Genomic DNA, 19,964 nt, shown 5'->3' with positions numbered 1-19,964 from the left:
AATCAAATTCATGTTTTAAATCTATTCTGCATACTGTATATAGGCTATATTACTTTTAGAAATGTGTAACGCAAGTAATAATTTATTTTAAGTATCTGTAATCTGATTAAAAAAATAAACTGCTTTTTACTAAAGTAATTAGAACACATTATTTAAGTAAATGGAAATTAGATTAGAGTTCGGTAATGACACGAGCATATACAGCACATTTTAAGCTCCCCTTTGTGCCTGAATAACTCCACTAGCTCATCTTTTCTCAGTGCCTCATTCTTTTCTGCAGTGTTTTGGTGGGGAAAGTTGATCCCTCCCTGGCCCCTGTTCCTGTCAGGATTAAGAGCCTGTTAGACACATGTGAAGCAGGAAATACCTTAACTAGACCCTACTGAGGTCACCATGGAGACCAGCCCAAACCCTGCTGCAACAGGCCTCTTGCTCTCTCTGCTTTATTGGATGAGTTAGTGGTAGTGACGGAGCGGAGTTACTACAGTAAAACTAGTGAAGAGGAAACTTGGGCAGTGTTCTGCTTACTATTACAAAATTACGGTAATGAGTCAAGTCACTTTTATTTGTAGTGCTTTTCATAACACACAATTTCAAATCAGCTTTACAAAAAATAATGCATTAACATGAATTAAATTGTAATATCTGTCTTAGAGTCATCATTGTGTAGTATGATTAAATATGATTGTGTATAAATAATTAAATAATTATTGTATTTAGAACCTTATTTAGAACTTTCTGGACATCTTCCCAGTAATGCGTTACAATAGTCTAGTCTTGAGGTGAAGAACTCATTAATTAATTTTTCGGCATCAGCAACAGAGAGCATGTGTCGTAACAGCAATATTTCTGTGGTGGAAGAATGCTGTTCTACAAACACTGGAAATGTTTTTTCAAAGGACAGATTGGTATAAAATATTACACCTAAGTTCTTCACGGTAGAAGACAGTACATCCATCAAGAGTCAACTCATATTTATATAGCAGCTTATTTTTTTTTAGATGTTTTTGGTCCAATAATTAGTACCTCTGTTTTGTTGGAATTGAGTAAAAAGAACATTTCTGGCCATCCAATCTCTGATTTCATTGATACACTGCTAATTTGGAGAATTGTGAAATTTTGTCGGGTTTCAAAAAATGTAAGTTATGTAGCATTGGCATAAAAATTAAAAGCTATTCAACGATTCCTGATAATATCTCCAAGGGCATATATAAGGAGAAAAGCAGAGGGCCTAAAACTGATCCCAGAGGCACTCCATACTTTTGTTTGATTTGATAATTTCTCATTTAGCGGTGTGCTAAATAGGACCTAAACCATGCTAATGCAAGTCCATAAATGCCAACATAATTCTCAAGCCTGTTCTAGAGAATGTCATATAATCTATTGTGTCAAAGGCAGCACTAGCAGAGAAATGCAGCTGCGATCAGTTGATAAGAGCAAGTCATTTGTAACTCTGGTAAGTGCAGTCTCTGTACTCTGATGGGGCCTAAATCCTGACTGAAATTGTTGAAGTCAAAGCTTACATACTGTACACCTTAGCCAAATACATTTAATACATTTCACAATTCCTGACATTTAATCGTAGAAAACATTCCCTGTCTTAGTTCAGTTAGGATCACTATTTTATTTTAATGAAATGTCAGAATAATAGTAGAGAGAATTATTTATTTCAGCTTTTATTTCTTTCATCACATTCCCAGTGGGTCAGAAGTTTACATACAATTTGTTAAGGTTTTGTAGCATTGCCTTTAAGCTTGTGGGGTCCACAACCGTCCACAAGATTCTCACAATAAGTTGCTGGAATTTTGGCCCATTCCTCCAGACAAAACTGGTGTAACTGTGTCAGGTTATTAGGCCTCCTTGCTCGCACACACTTTTTCAGTTCTGCCCACACAATTTTCTATCGGATTGAGGTCAGGGCTTTGTGATGGCCACTCCAATACCTTGATTTTGTTGCCATAAGCAATTTTACCACAACTTTGGAGGGATGCTTGAGGATGCATTGTCCATTTGGAAAACCCATTTGTGACTCAAGCTTTAACTTCATGGCTGATGTCTTGAGATGTTGCTTCAATATATCCACATAATTTTCCTTCCTCATAAAGCCATCTATTTTGTGATGTGTACCAGTCCCTACTGCACCAAAGCACCCCCACAAAATGATGCTGCCGCCCCAATGCTTCACTGTTGGGATAATGTTCTTCGGCTTGCAAGCCTCACCATTTTTCCTCCAAACATAACAATGGTTATTATGGCCAAAAAGTTACATTTTTGTTTCATCAGACCAGAGGAAATTTCTCCAAAAAGGAACATCTTTGTCCCCATGTGCACTTTCAAACTGTAGTCTGGCTTTTTTATGGCGGTTTTGGATTATTGGCTTCTTCCTTGCTGTGCAGTCTTTCAGGTCATTTCGATATAGGACTCGTTTTACTGTGGATATAGATACTTGTCTACCTGTTTCCTCCAGCATCTTCATGTAGCTGTTGTTCTTGACATCATTTTCTGAAATTTTCCAAGCCGCTTAAAGGCACAGTTATCTTAGTGTGTAAACTTCTGACCCACTGGAATTGTGATGTTGTCAATTAAAAGTGAAACAATCTGTCTGTAAACAATTTTTGGAAAATTACTCGTGTCATGCACAAAGAAGATGTCCTAAACAACTTTTCAAGGCTATAGTTTGCTCATATTAAATATGTGGAGTTGTTAAAAAATGTGTTTTTATGACATAAACCTAAGTGTGTGTAAACTTCTGAAATCAACTGTACTACTTCTCTTTAGAAATGAACATAGTTGGGAGGGCACTACCTTTTCTAGTATTTTTGACATAAACTGGATATTTGATATCAGTGTATAATTAACCAATTCTCCAGGAACAAGCTCTGGCTTCTTAATAAGCTGTTTGAAAACTGCCATTTAAATTTTTCTTGAGACATGTCCTAAGGATAGCAATGAGTTAATCATTTTAAGAAGAGGTTCTGAGATTACAGGGAATATCTCTTTTAAGAGCTTAGTTGGTATTGGATCTAACATACATGTTGTTGCTTTTGATGTATTGTTAGCTCCTCATGACACTGTGACAGACGGTTGCATAATTCCAGATTTATTTCTGATCATTTCAATTTTATCAGTAAAGTCATTACTATTGAGCTGTGACAGAATAACTGATTCAAGTCATGAATGTTCAAGATGTTAGAAATGTTCATTCCTAACCAATTTTGCCACAGTACTGAATAAACACCTTTGGTTGGTGTGGTTATTTTCTATGAGTTTGTTCAAATATGCTGACCTGGCAGCTACAGACCCTATCCTTCCATGTACTGCAAAATACCTCACATTTTTTATTCTTCCGCTCCATTTTCCAAGCTGCACTCTTGATTTTATTAGCATATGATGTCAGTATGTTTTCATTGACAGCATCTATTCTTTTAAGAATGACCCCCAACTGGGATAATCTCCCTGTACACTACTTATAGCCTATAAGAAGCAGTCCCCGAACCCCTTTTTTGACAAGTGCAGATGGGTGTCATGATGTTGATGGACGATGTATCAGCATAATTGAAGAAATGAATAATTATATTAATCTCAGTCCCTCTGGACATGGACACCAGGAGCAACAGGTGGGCTCAGGTGGCTTTGTCTGAGACAATGTCTCAACCTTGAATCCCTTAATCAAATTTGAGTCCCTCTCTGAATTGGCCTGACAATTGGCCCTTGACTAATTTAAACTGAGATTTGCACTGACAGAGATGGTATCTTCAATAGATGCTTGGTGTTTTGGTCAATATCTGTAAGATGTGAAATACTTACAATGTTCTGCATTCAGTTATAAAAAAAGCTACATTTCTACTGTAAAGCAAGTGTGTGAGGAGATTGGTGGATTTGAATGTTGTATCATGGAGACCAATGTATTAAAGGGATAGTTCATAATTTTTTTTAATTCAGTCACCATTTATTAACGCATGTTTTTTTGAATCCCATATTTGTTGTTTTTTTTTTTCCTGTGGAACACAAAATAAAAACTGGTCGCTCTTTCTCTTTAAAATTACTTTGAATGGGAAAAGAACACAAAAACAGCCATAGAAGTTTCAGTTCAATGTAATTGCATAGAAGAGAGTGACCAGTATCATCTCGTTTTGAGTTCCATGGAAGAAAGAGAGTCATATGGATTTGGAAAGACATACACGTAATGACAGAGTTTCATTGTTAGTTGATATTTTTTGCTTTAACACAGATTTCTTGAAGTTTTGGGATCCAAGAATTTTTATGGATTATAACTAAATGGGACTTTTTACACTGTGTGTGTTTTAGCAGTAGCCTCGGTCGTGCCTACGCCATTCACTCTGTATCCGGGGGAAAAATTGGAGCTTAGCTGTAAATGTAAAGAGGAGACACAGGAAGTGACCTGGACTAAGGACAATGTTCCATTGGTTGATGGAGAACACACGCACCTGCGGAACGATCAGCTGGAGATCGAAACTGTGGAACCAGCCGACTCTGGTCTGTATGCTTGCTTTGCTCAAGGCCCCAACAGCAACCACACAGACTACTTCAACATCAACGTTACAGGTGAGAAACTTCTAAACAGACTGATTGTTTCAGTTTTAAAGGAATGGTTGACCCAAAACATTTATTTTGACATTATTTTGTCACCAACTTGTCATTCCAAATGTGAATGACTTTCTTAGATCTGTGAAACTCAAAAGGTGATTTTAAGTTGTTGTTCACTAGAAATCTTAATGTGTACCATATCTAGAATTGTTCTTTTGAATTAGATCTTTTCAATGAATCAGTTGATTAAATTCACAGAACTGGTCTGAATGATTTGTTTACGAATCAAGCTGATCCAGTTCTCGAGTTCACACTCAATAATCTAGATTAAAAGCTCACCGATTAACTTAATTTTCACAATTCATTTTATTAAAGGGTTCATGACATGTGTTTTAATACTGTATGTTCCTTGAGGTTCACTACTGTGTGGGTCTACTGAAATAATATGGTGTAGTCATTGATGTGTCATTGTGGAGACGGACGGATGCAAAAGTCTACCACAGTTTGGCATCACAATGTTGTGGCGGAGCAGAACTGCGTAATCCACCACCACTACCTAAAATGGCTGCTCGTTAGATTACCAGGTGACCTCAATAAACCGTGAAGAACAGGAGAGCAGAGGGTCTTTCACGAAATATTCATTGTTTACTGAAAACCACAAACATTTGAAAGACATGGACACTTAAGAACTTGAGAAGCTTATGGGCATTCAAACATTTGTCATTGTTAATTTTATGTGACTTGATTCGTGGGGAAATACCATATTTTGCTCTGGGACTATTGTAAATGTGGTGTTGGAAGTGTTACAAGGTGAAGCAGTTCAATTTGTATTGACGTTGTACACCACATTACAATTTTTACACACTACATACATGAACACAAACCCAACATTTAACGTGACCACTTGTAGGAAGATTGAAGCTCCTGAAGATACAACATCAGTCTGGCCACCTGTTTGCCATTAGCTGTCTTCAAAACTTCGCACACATACCTACCTCCATACTCCTAACCAGTATATGGCCAACGTTTCGTCTGCCATCTTGCAGGAAGACCTAAGTGGAACACTTCCAACCTTGAAATCAGAAATGTACAAACTCACGACAGAGGTCAAATTAAAGATTTCAAAGGAACTGGACAGAATCAAAGCTATCTTGCTGTCCGAGGTGGACATGATACTAAAGTAGTTCCGGCTGGAGTTTCATTGGGACATCACAGCTCTCCTGGCGAACTCTCAAAAGAACCTAGAACCTCACTCGCTGGGAATTTGACCACACGTGACTTCACCCTTCACAACCATCCCATCATCTGCCCAGAAACCTACCAGCATCATGAGTTCCAACCAAAAACTCTCACTTCTAAGCTGTATTCCTCCGCTTCAACAAACATTCAAGCCTTCACAGCCTTCTAGTCATCCACCATGCCTCCACCAAGAGATCAACTCTCAGGGGTGTACTTTTCGACCACCACGGACAGATGTTTCTAAACACAGGGTTCACATTACTGCATTACTGCATACCTTCATTTCTATCATATCAACACCGTGAGTGACCATGTGGGAGTCTACAAGACTTTTAAAAGTCTCCGCAAGGTTGCATTCTGGCTAACACTGTGGACTGATGTGAGGAACTTTGTCAAGGGCTGTAGGAAGGCTCCGCTTAACACCCTTCACTCTCGACAAAGTTCTACACAGCAGAAAGCGCCCACCGGAAAGAGCAAACTTAAGAGAAGAAGCCACTCATGGGAAGTCACCCAAAGACCTGAGGTGAGCCATTGCCAATGTTCTTTGCCAACCATGGGTTGTCTTGTCATGGGGGGAGAGTGTGGCGGAGCACATCCCCTTTGAGGATCCACCACCACTACCTCATGAAAAAGAGAGATTGGAGACTGGTTTGAGGTGAAGTTGAGGTGTGCCAAGCTGTGTAAGGAGAAAGAAAGTTTGCTGCTTTGTACTGTGATGTGGATAAGGAATGTGATTGGAGGACAGAGGAAGAAACAACAAAGGGACTCATTTGCCTTTTGTTTACTGTTTTCTTTATGCTATTTGAAAAAATATACTTATGCTTTGGAATTTATTTTAAATACATATAATGCATGTAATTGGTGGCTTTTAGGTTAGTCTGGGATAAAGGTATTAATTTTGACGGGCCCAAACCTGTCTGGCACCCAAATTTGATTTAAAATTATTTATTTAAATGTAGTACAGGGGCTGCCACCATGCAGAGAGTAGAAAATGAGTTGTTTTGGAAGCTTGGTTTCAACAAATGCTCTTTTTGCTGTGAAGAGGACGTTTTGAGTTTTGAAAATTTCAGTATTTAACTCTTACATGTGAAAAGATCTAGGAAAATTTAATTCCTCATGTCATGTCCCTTTTAATTTACACAAACCTTACCCTATGGCTTCAGAAGACTTGTAATGTAGTGTTTGAGTCATGTGGACTAGTACATGACATAATTTTCTCTTTCTTGTTAGATGGATTGGCTTCCTCAGAAGATGATGATGATGAAGAATCTTCCTCAGAGGAGGCTAAGCTATCAAGTAGCCAGAAACTGCTTCGTGAGTCACTCTTAGTCAAACTCTCGGTGCTCCCAGCTGTGACTCAAAGATCAGAAAGATAAATATATTGCAATAAGTCTGAAGAAATGGCAGTAAACCATATCAGTAAAGTAGTATGCCATTCTGAACACTGCCATGGTTTCTTTTGATGGGTTAGTCTTTGAATCCAGAGGGCACCATCAAGCCAGTCAGACTGAACAAAACCAGCAACCAACACACATCACACCCTTTCATCTACGGTTCAGTCACCTTCTACAATCACTCATCAGGAACCTACTGTTGTTTTTCTTTTCTGTTTAAAGGAATAGTTCAGCCTAGACTAAAAATCCTGTCATCATTTACTCATGCTCTTTTCATTTCAAATCATATGACTTTCTTCCATAAAACAAAAAGAAAAGTATAGCAGAATGAATAATGGTGTTATTTTTTGTTGTTTTTTTGGATCTTGACAACTCCTGGTCACTGTGCTCTCATTGAATAGAAAAGAGTAGCAAACATATTCTTCAAAACTTAGAAGGTCCCTTTGTGTTCAATGGAATACAGTCAGTCAGACAGGTTTGGAACATCATGAGGCTGAGTCAAGGATGATATCTATCCTACTAGCTATCTTTTGATGTTTTTTGTTGCTTTGTAATGACTCATAACTTCACTTTCTGCGTTACACAGCGATGGCTCCAGCCTGGGCTCAGCCTGATAAGATGGAGAAGAAGCTCCACGCGGTTCCCGCCAGCAAAACTGTCAAGTTCCGTTGCCAGGCCAACGGTAACCCTACCCCAACCCTCAAGTGGCTTAAGAACGGCAAAGAGTTTAAGAGAGACCAGCGAATAGGAGGATTCAAGGTGAGAGCACCTGGATGTGGCTGCAAGCGCACCACTGAAATGTGCATTGTAGAAAGGTAAAAGATCAAAAGAAGGATTAGATCTGTTTAAAATACAGAGCGTTTAGCCGTTCACTGTGTGCGGTTAGATTTAACACTACATTTGTTGTTGGTGGGCACCTACTCTGGTTTGGGGGTTCGAAGGACAGAGCTGTGCACCTCCTCCCTAACACAGGGTTTCCGCGGGTCTTAAAAAGTCTTAATTTGCCCGTCCGCAAAATAGGGCCTTAAAAAGGTCTTAAATCGGAGCAATAAGTCTTTAATTCACAAGGTCATGGCATTAAATGTTGTATGAGGGATTGTTTTCTCATTGCATTTAAGTTGTGAGACCAGACGTCCCGTTTTGAAGAGATGTGTCCCGACAATTCTCTAAACATTGTAATTATGTCCTGGTTTCAGCTGGTAGGCTCACTGATTTTTTTCAACTTGCATTTGATGTACTCCTTGTTCTTCTCGCTATTGTCTTTGGTGTCGTTTGCAGTGAAGAGAAGCAATTTCAAAGCTTTGCACGTTGATTTGACGATACTTTCATTCTAGTCTTTCTGCAAATCTGCTGAAATGTATCTGGATAATATGGCAATGACATCATACGTTTGATGCGCACTCTTTGTCATCCTGTTAGTTAGCACAAGTAGAAATGCACCAATAAAAATATGTGTTTTCAACAACGAGCTGAAAGAAGCCGATCTATTTCTTCGTGCAGCACGTGAATATGCGAGTATTTTTCTGTAATGTTAATTTCCCCACGAGCACGGATGTAAATCAGACAATGCCACAGTTAGACAGCTACACTGCACTTTTTATGTAGTACAAGCACTTATGTTCAGATGTGGGGGTTGTATTTGGAATATTTGGTTACAGTGTTGTGAATTTTGTGTTCAAATGTGTACCTGACATGACAAGTCATTTCATAATTACACTTGCAATATGACATATGGATAGGATAGGCTACATGGAATTTGTACATTTAAAAAAAGCTAAAATGTGGTGAACTTGTTTTTTCATCTTATGTTGCCTTCTTGAGCATCAATAATTGTTTGCACCTTTTGTAATAGATGTGTATTATTCCCTCAATTGTCAAAATCTGGGCCTCATATATATATATATATATAGCAACTGTTGGGAAGAACTCAAATGTGCAGAAGATGCTGAGAAACCAAATCATTTTACTGTAGTTGGGTTTTTTTCATAAGAAAAGTGGACATTTTCACTGCTCAGGACAAATCAGGGACTCATCATCGAGAAAGCAACACACCATATTAGAATCCAAGGGAATGTAAACTTCTTAACAGGATCATGTGTGTAAATTCAGTTACTATTTTGCCATGTGGAATATATGTGACGATTTTTGTCAAATAGCTTCTTCGGGGCAGTACTAAATAAAACATAAAACACCCCCCCACACACACACATTTATTTCTTAAATTTTCTTTAGTTGGTCTTAAAAAGGTCTTAAAGGCTTCATAAAACCTGCAGAGAAACCCTGTAACGGATCTGTCTTCCAGACCCCTCACTATAGCATGACCAGTTTTGTGCCTGGAAGGCAGGCACTAAATATGTGGTTTGCTTCGCTTTGCTTGGCGGTCCACATTTTATGCAACTGGTTCTACTCAGACAGACCTGAATAATCTTTACGTCTCGCTTTTATTAATTCAAACATGATGAGTCATTTGGATTCTAATTTACAAATATGAACAGAACCAAAATATCAATATTTAAATCACATTATCAGCACATAATAAGCAATACCTGTTTAACACTCTGTAAACTTTTAGTTTAGCACACAGTTGTTCTAGTTATGCTCAAATAAAATGAAAAAGATACATTTCATATTATGATTGTAATAAGCCATATTTGTGCTTGTGGAAAAGATTTGCTCATTCTTTGGTTGTAGGTTAGCATGATAATTGAGTGTTTGTGTTTCTTAGATTCGTATTTGTTTACAACAACAACAAAAAAAAGCCCCAAAAGATATAAAGTCACTTGGTCCAAATCCCCAATCAGACATGTGGCATGTTTTTGATTGCTTCATGCTGGTGTCTTCTAACAGGGAACAGAAGAGCGACTGTAGTTTTTCTGAAACATTTTAGCATATTGCTTAAAGGTGAACTGTGTGAGTTTTGTTGTTCTAGCAACACCAAATGGAATCACAAAAATAATGATTGTTATCAAGAAGGTTTGCGAACACTCCGCTCACATTACATTGGTCGGACAAATGGATGGTCCCACCAAAACTCCACACCATTGGTTGAGGAAATGTTTCTGGCTGGTTGGGATGCTTAAGCAAACAAAGTCTGTTTTCAGCTAAATAAACCAATGAATGGCTTACTTGTCATTGCGTGCACAAAAAATACAAACATTAATTGAACTTGATACAATTTAGGAAACGTTTTCCACACAATACAATTCAATTTGATAATTTTAGCTCATTTATTTGAATCAATTTGATCAAGTCTTGATGTAAAAACTTTAAATGAATTTAATAAATTTTTTGTCAGTCATCATTTTAATTACCTTGAGGCAACTTAATATATACCACTTCTGTTTTTTGGACAAATAGTTGTTCTTGTAGCAGAAGTGTAGTAAACTGTGAGCTTGTAGTCTCAGCATGCATAGCAAACAGCAATTTGCTAATGAGATTTAAATCAATCTTTTCAACCTCCAACGCAACATTTAACATCCAACACAAACCACAGTGACGGTGACACTCAAAAAAATCAGCTTTTTGGAAATCCATGCACTCACATGACAGGATTAAGCTAGGAAGGGTATTTTAACATCAAACAATTACACACTTCACCTTTAAAAAATACAGCATTTCAAAATTACATTTCACATTTTCATTCTTTTCCCATTCTTCACTCTTTTACATGACATTAAAGTGATGTTTTCTGCTTGAATCATTGTGGACCTGTAGTGGCTGTTTTTCCCATCAAGGTGTTTCTCGGCTGGGAGGCATTAGTCCTCTTCCTCTCCTAACCGTATACACACTTTACCATCTGGAGTGTGTTTAAGGCCACTGCAATGTAAACACACATGAACGCACACACAGAATTACATGTACATTGGCACAATTTTTATCCAAACACACAAGTATACCAGGTAATAAGCTCACAGTCATGCAATCAAAACCATGTCATTGCAAGAGAAACATGCCTGCATAAATTCATCCAAACACGTACCCTTAAGCTCCAGAAGTCAAAGGGGGTTAATTGAGGGGCCCTGCTTCTTTTTGAAGTCACCTCCCCCCAGCTTTCTCTCACAGATTGTTTTTTGGTTTAACAAGAGTCTGGCACAATTGTTCATTTGCATGAAGTGTATGTGAAAAGGAAGTCAGGCAGACTGCGAGTATAGCAGATCACATCTAGGGTTCTGTAGGTTTAGAAGCTAATAACCTCCTATTAATTTTGTTCAACCAAAAGGCCTTTCTGTTTGACTTTCATAAAGCCACAGTAAAGAGGCTCTTATAGCAGTGTGATTAAGCTGTCTGACAGTTCAACAAAAAATTTATTCTGTGATAATTTACTCACTCTCATGTCCCTCTAAACCAGTTTGTATTTCTATCTTCTATGCAGAACACAAAAGAAAAGAATGATCAATATCAGTAGACCCAAAAGTATCATAAAAGAAATCCATGTGGCTTGTGTGTCATATTCCAAGTCTTCTGAAGCTGTACAGAACAACTTGAAGAAATGTAATACATTTTTCAGTGTTATTCTTGACTTCCATTGTGCATTCATGAGTGCTGTGAGAAAAGCTTGTTGACAGCGGCTCACATATTCATGTAAGAGCTTTTGTTTTTTTAGAGCTAAAAATACTATAAAATTTGGATCTGTTTCTCAACCACACCTATCATATTACTTCTGAAGACATGGATTAAACCACTGGAGACTTATGGATTACTTTTATTATGCCTTTTATGTGCTTTTTGGACCTTCTGAGTTCTGGTCACAATCCACTTGCATTGTGTGGACCAGTAGAGTTATTTGGGTGAACTATCCCTTTAAGCTACTTCAATTAGCCACAACATTAAAACCACCTGCCTAATATTGTGTAGGTCCCCCTCGTGACACCAAACAACGCCAACCCCGCATCTCATAATAGTATTCTGAGATTATATTCTTCTCACCACAATTGTTCAGAGTGGTTATCTGAGTTACCAGAGACTTTGTCAGTTCAAACCAGTCTGGCTATTCTCTGTTGACCTCTCTCATCATCAAGGCATTTCCGTCCACAGAAGTGCCGCTCACTGGATGTTTTTTGTTTTTGGCACCTTTCAGATAAAATTCTAGAGTTTGAGCAGCTACAGAAATACTCAACCAGCCCTTCTGGTGCCAACAATCATGCCACGGTCCAAATCACTGAGATCACATTTTTCCCCATTCTGATGGTTGATGTGACCATTAACTGAAGCTCCTGACCTGTATCTGCATGATTTTATGCACTTTACTTCTGCAACATGAATGGCTGATTATATAATCGCATGGTTGATTGTTGGTGCCAAATGGGCTGGTTTGAGTTAGTCAAAGCAGCCCCGACATTATAAACAGCAGTGAGATAGGACAGAGCAACAGGGTGTATGCAGCAAAATAAAGTTTATAAAACTACTCATCACCCTTACAAATAATGTTTCACGATTTTACGATAGTAACAATAACCTGTGCTCATCTGTCATTGCACTGTATATCGAAGGTCAAGTAAGGGCTTTAGATCCTCCAAGACCGGTGGACAAATTATGAATAATATTATCCTCCTTTGTAATATCCAATGTTCTGTTAGAATAATGTTTAATATTAGGAAATAAACTGGATGATAAATATAATGGGCTCATATACATAAATACGCTCATCAACTTTTAAAAGGGGAGAGAACTTTTGTTTTTGACATCAACAACAAAAATAATGTCACTTTTATACTTGAAAACCATGAACAAAACTATGTGAGTTAAAAGAAAATGTGACCCATGCATGTAGGATCCATTAAATTCAGGTTTTGTACTTTTCCACTTGATGTCCAGTGTGAAATATGGGTCCGAAAGCAAAACCAATTGAACCACTACAACCACTGCTCTGAAAAACGTCTTGTGTCCTGGAGCGGCAGCGCGTCACACAGTTCTGGGAACATTATGTGTGCGCGCTCCTTTATTCTTATGACTTTACTGTGCTGATCTCTAAGACATTTTTCAAAAGTGCCAATAAACCTGCTCTTCTGGACATTTCAAGTTTCTATTCGATTATTTGTGTTGAAAATTTTCACTGCAACCTGCAGATTAATTGTAATTAAATCTATATATTCCTGTGATTTGCTGGGAAATTTGCTGGTGATTATTTTTTTTGTAGGACATAGGTTTGGGAAGGCACAAAAACTCGTAAAAATGTTTCACCAAGTTCATTTTTGTTTTTTCACAGTGTGGTTCAGCGCTTCCGTAGACCTTTTGATGCTTTTTGCAAATCTCACAAATGCGCAGTAACAATTTTTGCAAATAGTTTATAGATTGTGAAGTTATTATACTGGTAATGTAATCTCACACCATATCTGTTTACTTTTTTTTTCTGTGGAATGCATTTCTTTTAGCTAAACTACAAAACGAAGTCCAGGGGCTTTGATGCAGGGAACACATATTGACAATTGTCTACATTGAATGCACTGTAAGGCGCTGGATAAAACATCTGCCAACAAAATGCATTTAAATGCAAATATGTTAAGACTTGTTGAACAGAACCAGTAAATCTATTGATAGCTGAAAGCATCATCAAATCAGCCAAAATATTTAATAACTTGTTCATGCAAGGTATTTAATACAGCGGATTGTGCAAATTCAGCAGAATGCGCCGCCTCTAAAGTTATGCAGATTCTGAAGTAAACTGTGTGTATATATCTGACTTTTTCATTGCACAGGTTCGAGAGCACATGTGGACCATAATAATGGAGTCAGTGGTGCCGTCAGACAAAGGCAACTACACCTGTCGGGTGGAGAACAAATACGGCAGCATCAACCACACCTACCAACTGGACGTAGTCGGTCAGTCAAAATTGTTGTAGCTCTGCTTCATTATGCCTTTTGATTTGATTTAGAACTTGTATATGGAATATTTATATTGTAAGGAGCCAGCCTAAAACAACATAAAAATGTAATTAAAGAGAACATGTTATAATAATTATTAGATTAGATTTTTGAGGGCCAAACATGAAATAATGATATAAAGTCTTATATATATATTAGTTATAAATCCTAAATATGTAAATCCTGAATATATACTGATTTATAACTGTGAAGTCTGATTTGCAATGGTATATTCAGGTTTACAGTACAACTATGTAATCAGGATATATAAATATATACTTGGAGTTTTGACTAAATATTTGGATTGACAACTATGTGTTCGGGACGTAATTCTTTTATTTATAAATTGTTCAATAGAAGTTGCCTTGTAAATTAGTCAACCATTATTCTTAATAGAAAATATGTTTTTAGTTTCTTATTAGAAGCCTTAAAACAGTTAAACTCAATAAAAAGTCAGAAATGAGCATTACCTTTCCATTTTGTGAAACTTAAGCAAAGGGTAAAATTTTTACAATCCCAAACTTTACAATACTATATAACATCAACAATAAATACAGTAGTTGTGAAAAGAAGTAGTGATACTTTTTTCATACATTAATTCTTTGTATAATTACATTAGAAAAAACAAATGTGCTACAGTTTCCAGATCAGAACTACAGAATGCACACTGAGTTGAGATGTACCATTTGAATTTAGCAAGAAAAGAATTTCAAGGATAGGTCTTACTTCTAAATTTGTATTCTTTGTTTGATGTAAATGTCCTTTACGACAAAGCTCTTCTAAATCCCTTATTTGCCATTCTTTGGTTGGAGACAATTTTATGTTGTCTTCCCCCACTAGCTTAATTTCAATGATTTATTGCTAAGCCTTTGATTAAATAGATTGTCGTTTTTAGCTAGCACGGTAGATGGCAAATGGTCCCCAAGGGATGGCCGTAAAACCGCTTAGTGTTTACTTGAGTCAATCAGATGCTAATAGCTGTTGTTTACCATGTAGCTAATGGTTCGGCACAGCACCGTTAATGGTTACCATTACTGAAATGAACTGAGGTAATGGAAAGCTTTACACTTTGCGTGTGAGTGTCTATGTGCACTAGCACATCAAGGACAGGCACGTATACTCTGTTGATGTAGTGTGGTATATTATCCATTGAAAAAGTGTTTATCTGATGCCGTGGATAAGTAAGAGATGCAGTCAGTGGATCAAGATGAGATCAGAGTATTTGGAATAAATAAATTCAGAACACTGATGGGTTGACATAGACTTGATTGATGCCTTTTTTAAGGATCCATTAAATCAGTGCCAAACCCTTGAAGATGAAAGCCCATTGTGACATCATTTGGACAAACAAGAATACGCATTCATTAAAATGGCATTTTAATTTCTAACACACTTCAGTTCAAGATCAAGACACTCACACATTACGCAAACATGAGTATGCGTAAAGTTGACTGAATACTGATCATGCTTTTATAGATGCTATAAGTTATGAAACATACTCTACCAATTATGTGAATTACTTCTAGCTACGCATACTCTATTTCAACTTTATACTTACATTATGTAACTTTCAAAGGACAACTGGCTCTAACAAGGACAAAAATTCAAGTTTTAATAGTAATTTTTCACGTTATTAATGTCATGGCTATACATTGTGATCAATTGAAGGCCACTTTGGTGAATAAAAGTACCAATGTCTTTCCAAAAGAGCAAAATCTGTACATTATTCTAAACTTTTGTTCGTCAGTGTATAAGCATTTTTTTTGGCCATTCACCATCCTGCTCTTATATTGTTATTGGCATTGGCCATTAAAAACCTCTATTGGTCAAACACCAGAGACAACTACAAGTAAGCCTTTCTGTGGTTAATTTTCTTGAAAACTGTAAACACTGTGTCTCTGTGGCGCTAAGAAAATTCCTCTTTTTAGCGACGTCTCGTGAGAAACAACAATTTTGACTCAAGCAATGGCTTGAGTTGTGGGGGGGTTGTCAACAGAAGACGGGGCGTGTTCAGGAAGCTGTTTTGAAAGCAATGTTTATTCTTGCAATTCCGTTTGGTGGCGCTAGTGGTGCAGAAAATACACAATTTAGCTTTAAATTTCCAACATATATCTTACTACCTGAATAATAATGCATCCTGTTTAATTGCACAGATATTTGAAGGTATTTCGGTCTCCCCTGTGAGTACTGAGTTTATTTACTGTCGCAATAACACAAGAAGGCATATTAAGGATGTACAAAAAAATATTCTGGTCTAATTTGCAGAGGGTCCCATGTACTCCATAACAGAATGGCTACAAACTACTTTGCATTTTTGAACACTGATAAACCTACTGCCTCTGAAAAGCCCTCATGGGCAGTGGCTTAAAATAACATTACCACTCATTTCCACCAAATTGCAGCAATTATAAAAAGATTTTGGTCTGTATGTTTAGAAGGCTGCTTCCTAGACAGTGTGAGATTAGCATCTGATGGGCAATCTGCTGAATTTCAGAATTTTTCAAATACAAATGCCTACTTTGATTGCTTCAAGAGGGAAAAATGTTCTCAATTTAGCGCAAGGATTAAAAAAATCAACACACACTCACCTTATTGTATCAGTATTTCTACATCACTAACTCTGTTTTTGTTTTTGATAGAGCGTTCACCGCACAGGCCAATCCTTCAGGCTGGGTTGCCTGCTAACCGTACAGCAGTAGTGGGAAGTGACGTGGAGTTTGAGTGTAAAGTCTTCAGTGATCCTCAGCCTCATATCCAGTGGCTGAAACACATTGAGGTGAACGGCAGTAGAGATGGCCCTGATGGACTGCCTTACGTCCGGATCTTGAAGGTAAAAAAAACCATGTTCTTCTTTATCTGTTTGAGATGGACCTTTATTTGATAAAGATACTGTTCAACAACAAAATTCAATCTGCTGGCTATGGTGACTTTTTGGAATGAAGAGAAAAACATCTGGCCCATAAAAATCATCCATAATTATAAACTCTAAACTAGCACTAGTCATTGAGCAGATCACACATAAAACACATGATTTGGTTAAACTGCCTTTTGAATTTTGAAATGTAGGATTTATTATAATGTTGACAATATTCCTTGATAAACTTCATTGAAGTTTGAACATGTTGTAAATTGAACATTTTTGTTGCATTGCCTACAAGCTATGGTTATTGTTACTATATCTATAGCAAGGTTTCCATCCAGATGTTTCAAATTTGAGCGTATTTCAAAACATTTGACTAAAGAAAATGCAAATCATAGTGCTTTTCCATCCACAACATCATGGGCATTATCTTGAGGGAGCCTGTCTTGTCATGACGAAGCAGCTGAATGACCTCCGTGCATCAGCGAGAGTTTTATTTGCAGTATTGGAGCAACTCTACATCGTTCTATTAAATGCTGCCTGGAGATGCTGCAGAATGACTGCAACATCTAATATAACGAGGGCTGAAATGGATACTGTACCCATACACCATCAGCCTCTATATACCTGGGAGCGCCCGCACTCGAAACTGTTCTGTCAGATTGTGAGGACTCACTTTAATGAACAGCTGTGGGTTAAACACCTATGAATGTCAAGGGCTATTTTCAGATAATTTCTTTGTTTTGAGAAGGAGCGGAAACGCATGCACAAATGGACAAAATGCGCTATCGTTTTGCGAATAAACTGTTTCCATCTCACTGCACATTTTCACTTATACGAAACTCTTGAAAATCCTTAAGCAAATTTTACAATGAACTTAATTACAGTTAAATGTGTCATATCTCACATTAGAATGTAGTGACAATTCAGAGTTTACAATATTCACCAAGCATGATATTGGTATGTGTATATATATATATATATATATATATATATATATATATATATATATATATATATATTGGTACGGGGCAAATAATTGCACTAAGATTAACCAATTTAAATTGTATTTCTTTAAACATATTTTTTGTTTGTTTTTAAAAACTGTGTGATAAGTTTGAATATCAATGGTGTCAACAGTTCTTTAGCTTTATGAAAGCTTTTAACACTGTTAAATATGTATGTCCAGAATTAACTTCTGTGACTTTGTTTTCAAAGTAATTCTTCCAAACTAGTAACATTCCCCAAGGTAACTTTCAACTCTACGCACAGAGGACCTCAGGAAATGGAACAGGACTAACGACTTTTCTGAAAAATATAAGCCTTGTGTTCTTGGCAGACTGTTATAATCTGTTACACAAAGAAAAGTAATTGCAGAGTTCTTACAAGGTCACAGTGATGTCCTACAGCAACATTGGAATCACAACAACCTAAAACCCTGTTTAACCTCTGACATATGTTTGACCTCCGCAGCACTCTGGGGTCAACAGTTCGGACACACAGGTCTTGACGCTGTACAACGTAACCGAAGAAGAAAGTGGAGAGTATATTTGTAGAGTGTCCAATTATATAGGCCAGGCCAACCAATCAGCATGGCTCAACGTCATTAAACACTCCTTCCAAGGTAATACACGTGCCCTACTAAAGGGATAGATACAGTACATGAGTGCAGATTAAACAGACTTACATGGCTAGACAGAGGTAGAGACAGTTGCTAGCAGACTTACAGGTGACCATAACAAATCTTCTCTCTCCACCACTTCGTTTTTAATTTCTTTGGTGCCTCTTGCCATAAATGACGCCATGGAAAATCCCAGCAGAACAACTGGAAGTATTTTGGCTTTTGTTTATACTAGAAATTTCCTTCTCTGCATCCCTGTGCTACACTTTGCCCTCCTAATAAGGGTGTGTGTCGTGCCCTCTAAAGAGTTACTTGCGCTCTCTTGACCTTCAAAGGCATGTCAGCTGCACCTTGAAAATGTGTCTGTTTAATTTCCTTCACCTCACTCAAGGGCTTTTACCTGGCTCGGTCAGTTTTACAATGTTTTGTTCTGGACTGCTTTGTTTGATCATGAGCAATACAATTTGCTGTCTTCCATGTAGGGTTGTCAAAATGCTTGCATTTTTCAGTCCAGTGAAATTTCATGATTCTCAGTACCAATTTCAGTACCGCAGCAAACACTAAACTGCTAGTTAGCTCATTCTTTTAAGTTATTTCTAAGTATAAATTAGTGCTGTCAGTTGATAAATTTTTTTTTTAATTGCATAACATTTTATTGTTAATTGCAATTAATCGCAGATTTCGAAAGTGCTGAATTTTGTAAATATTTATTTTCCTGTCAAAATGCATTTATTTCCTTCATGGGAAAGAAAACAAAACTATGTAACAATAATACTTCATTAAAAAATTTCAAACACACCCTTCCACAGTATAAAGATAGAAATTCTCTAATATAGCACCAATTCAAGTAACATTAAACATTTCAAAGTCTAAGTGGGAGTTTGACTAATTGAAAGAACTGTCACCCATAGATTGGGTATTCATTGCAATGGACATTAAATCTCTTAAACTCATTCTCCACAATATCAATCGGCCGGCAGACTGTGGCTATCTGCTTTGCTACAGCAATCATAAAGCTGCATCCACGATTAGCACAAGAAGTCAATGCCAATGTCAAGTGCTGCTTTGAGCCCTTGCAGACAACGTCTCATGCTGCCTTTTTGTGATAGTTACGATTTAACGTGCTTCTGGCAATTAAATTGCATTTCACAGAGGCTACAAAGCACTTAATTTCTGTCACAAGTCCAATCTGGGCTTGTTATGTACAACAAATAGCGTTAAGAAGTCCTTACTTGATCATTGACACAATTGCTGTTGTGTGTTTGTTGTTGTTTGTGTGTGTCCGTGTAATGATCCTGGGCGGACACATCACAAAGGATCCGCCCTATTTCAACCAGTGTTTATAACTCTCACTGAGCTGAATAAAATGCCAGAATCTAATGTTAAACCAGTAAATGCGTTAATCGCGATTACGAAAAATGTACTTGTTAAACATTTTATA

The 19,964-nt window shown here is 37.3% G+C and overlaps 1 protein-coding gene across 2 annotated transcripts in view; it reads left to right on the top strand.

The window, feature by feature from the left end:
- LOC127630469 (fibroblast growth factor receptor 1-A-like) overlaps positions 1-19,964 on the top strand; it is a 66,309-nt gene that overhangs the window by 28,076 nt on the left and 18,269 nt on the right. The window contains exons 3-8 of one of the 2 annotated variants that reach the window (XM_052108009.1): positions 4,309-4,566; positions 7,018-7,101; positions 7,768-7,940; positions 13,877-14,000; positions 16,682-16,872; positions 18,376-18,526. In XM_052108009.1, coding sequence (XP_051963969.1) covers positions 4,309-4,566; positions 7,018-7,101; positions 7,768-7,940; positions 13,877-14,000; positions 16,682-16,872; positions 18,376-18,526 — 981 coding nt within the window. The remainder of the gene's footprint in view (positions 1-4,308; positions 4,567-7,017; positions 7,102-7,767; positions 7,941-13,876; positions 14,001-16,681; positions 16,873-18,375; positions 18,527-19,964) is intronic. The other variant, XM_052108010.1, reaches the window with a different exon arrangement.

This window comes from Xyrauchen texanus, chromosome 37 (assembly GCF_025860055.1).
Source record: "Xyrauchen texanus isolate HMW12.3.18 chromosome 37, RBS_HiC_50CHRs, whole genome shotgun sequence".
In the NCBI taxonomy this organism is placed as follows: Eukaryota; Metazoa; Chordata; class Actinopteri; order Cypriniformes; family Catostomidae; genus Xyrauchen; species Xyrauchen texanus.
Note: the sequence above shows the minus strand (reverse complement) of the source record. Positions and strands in the feature narration are given on the sequence as shown.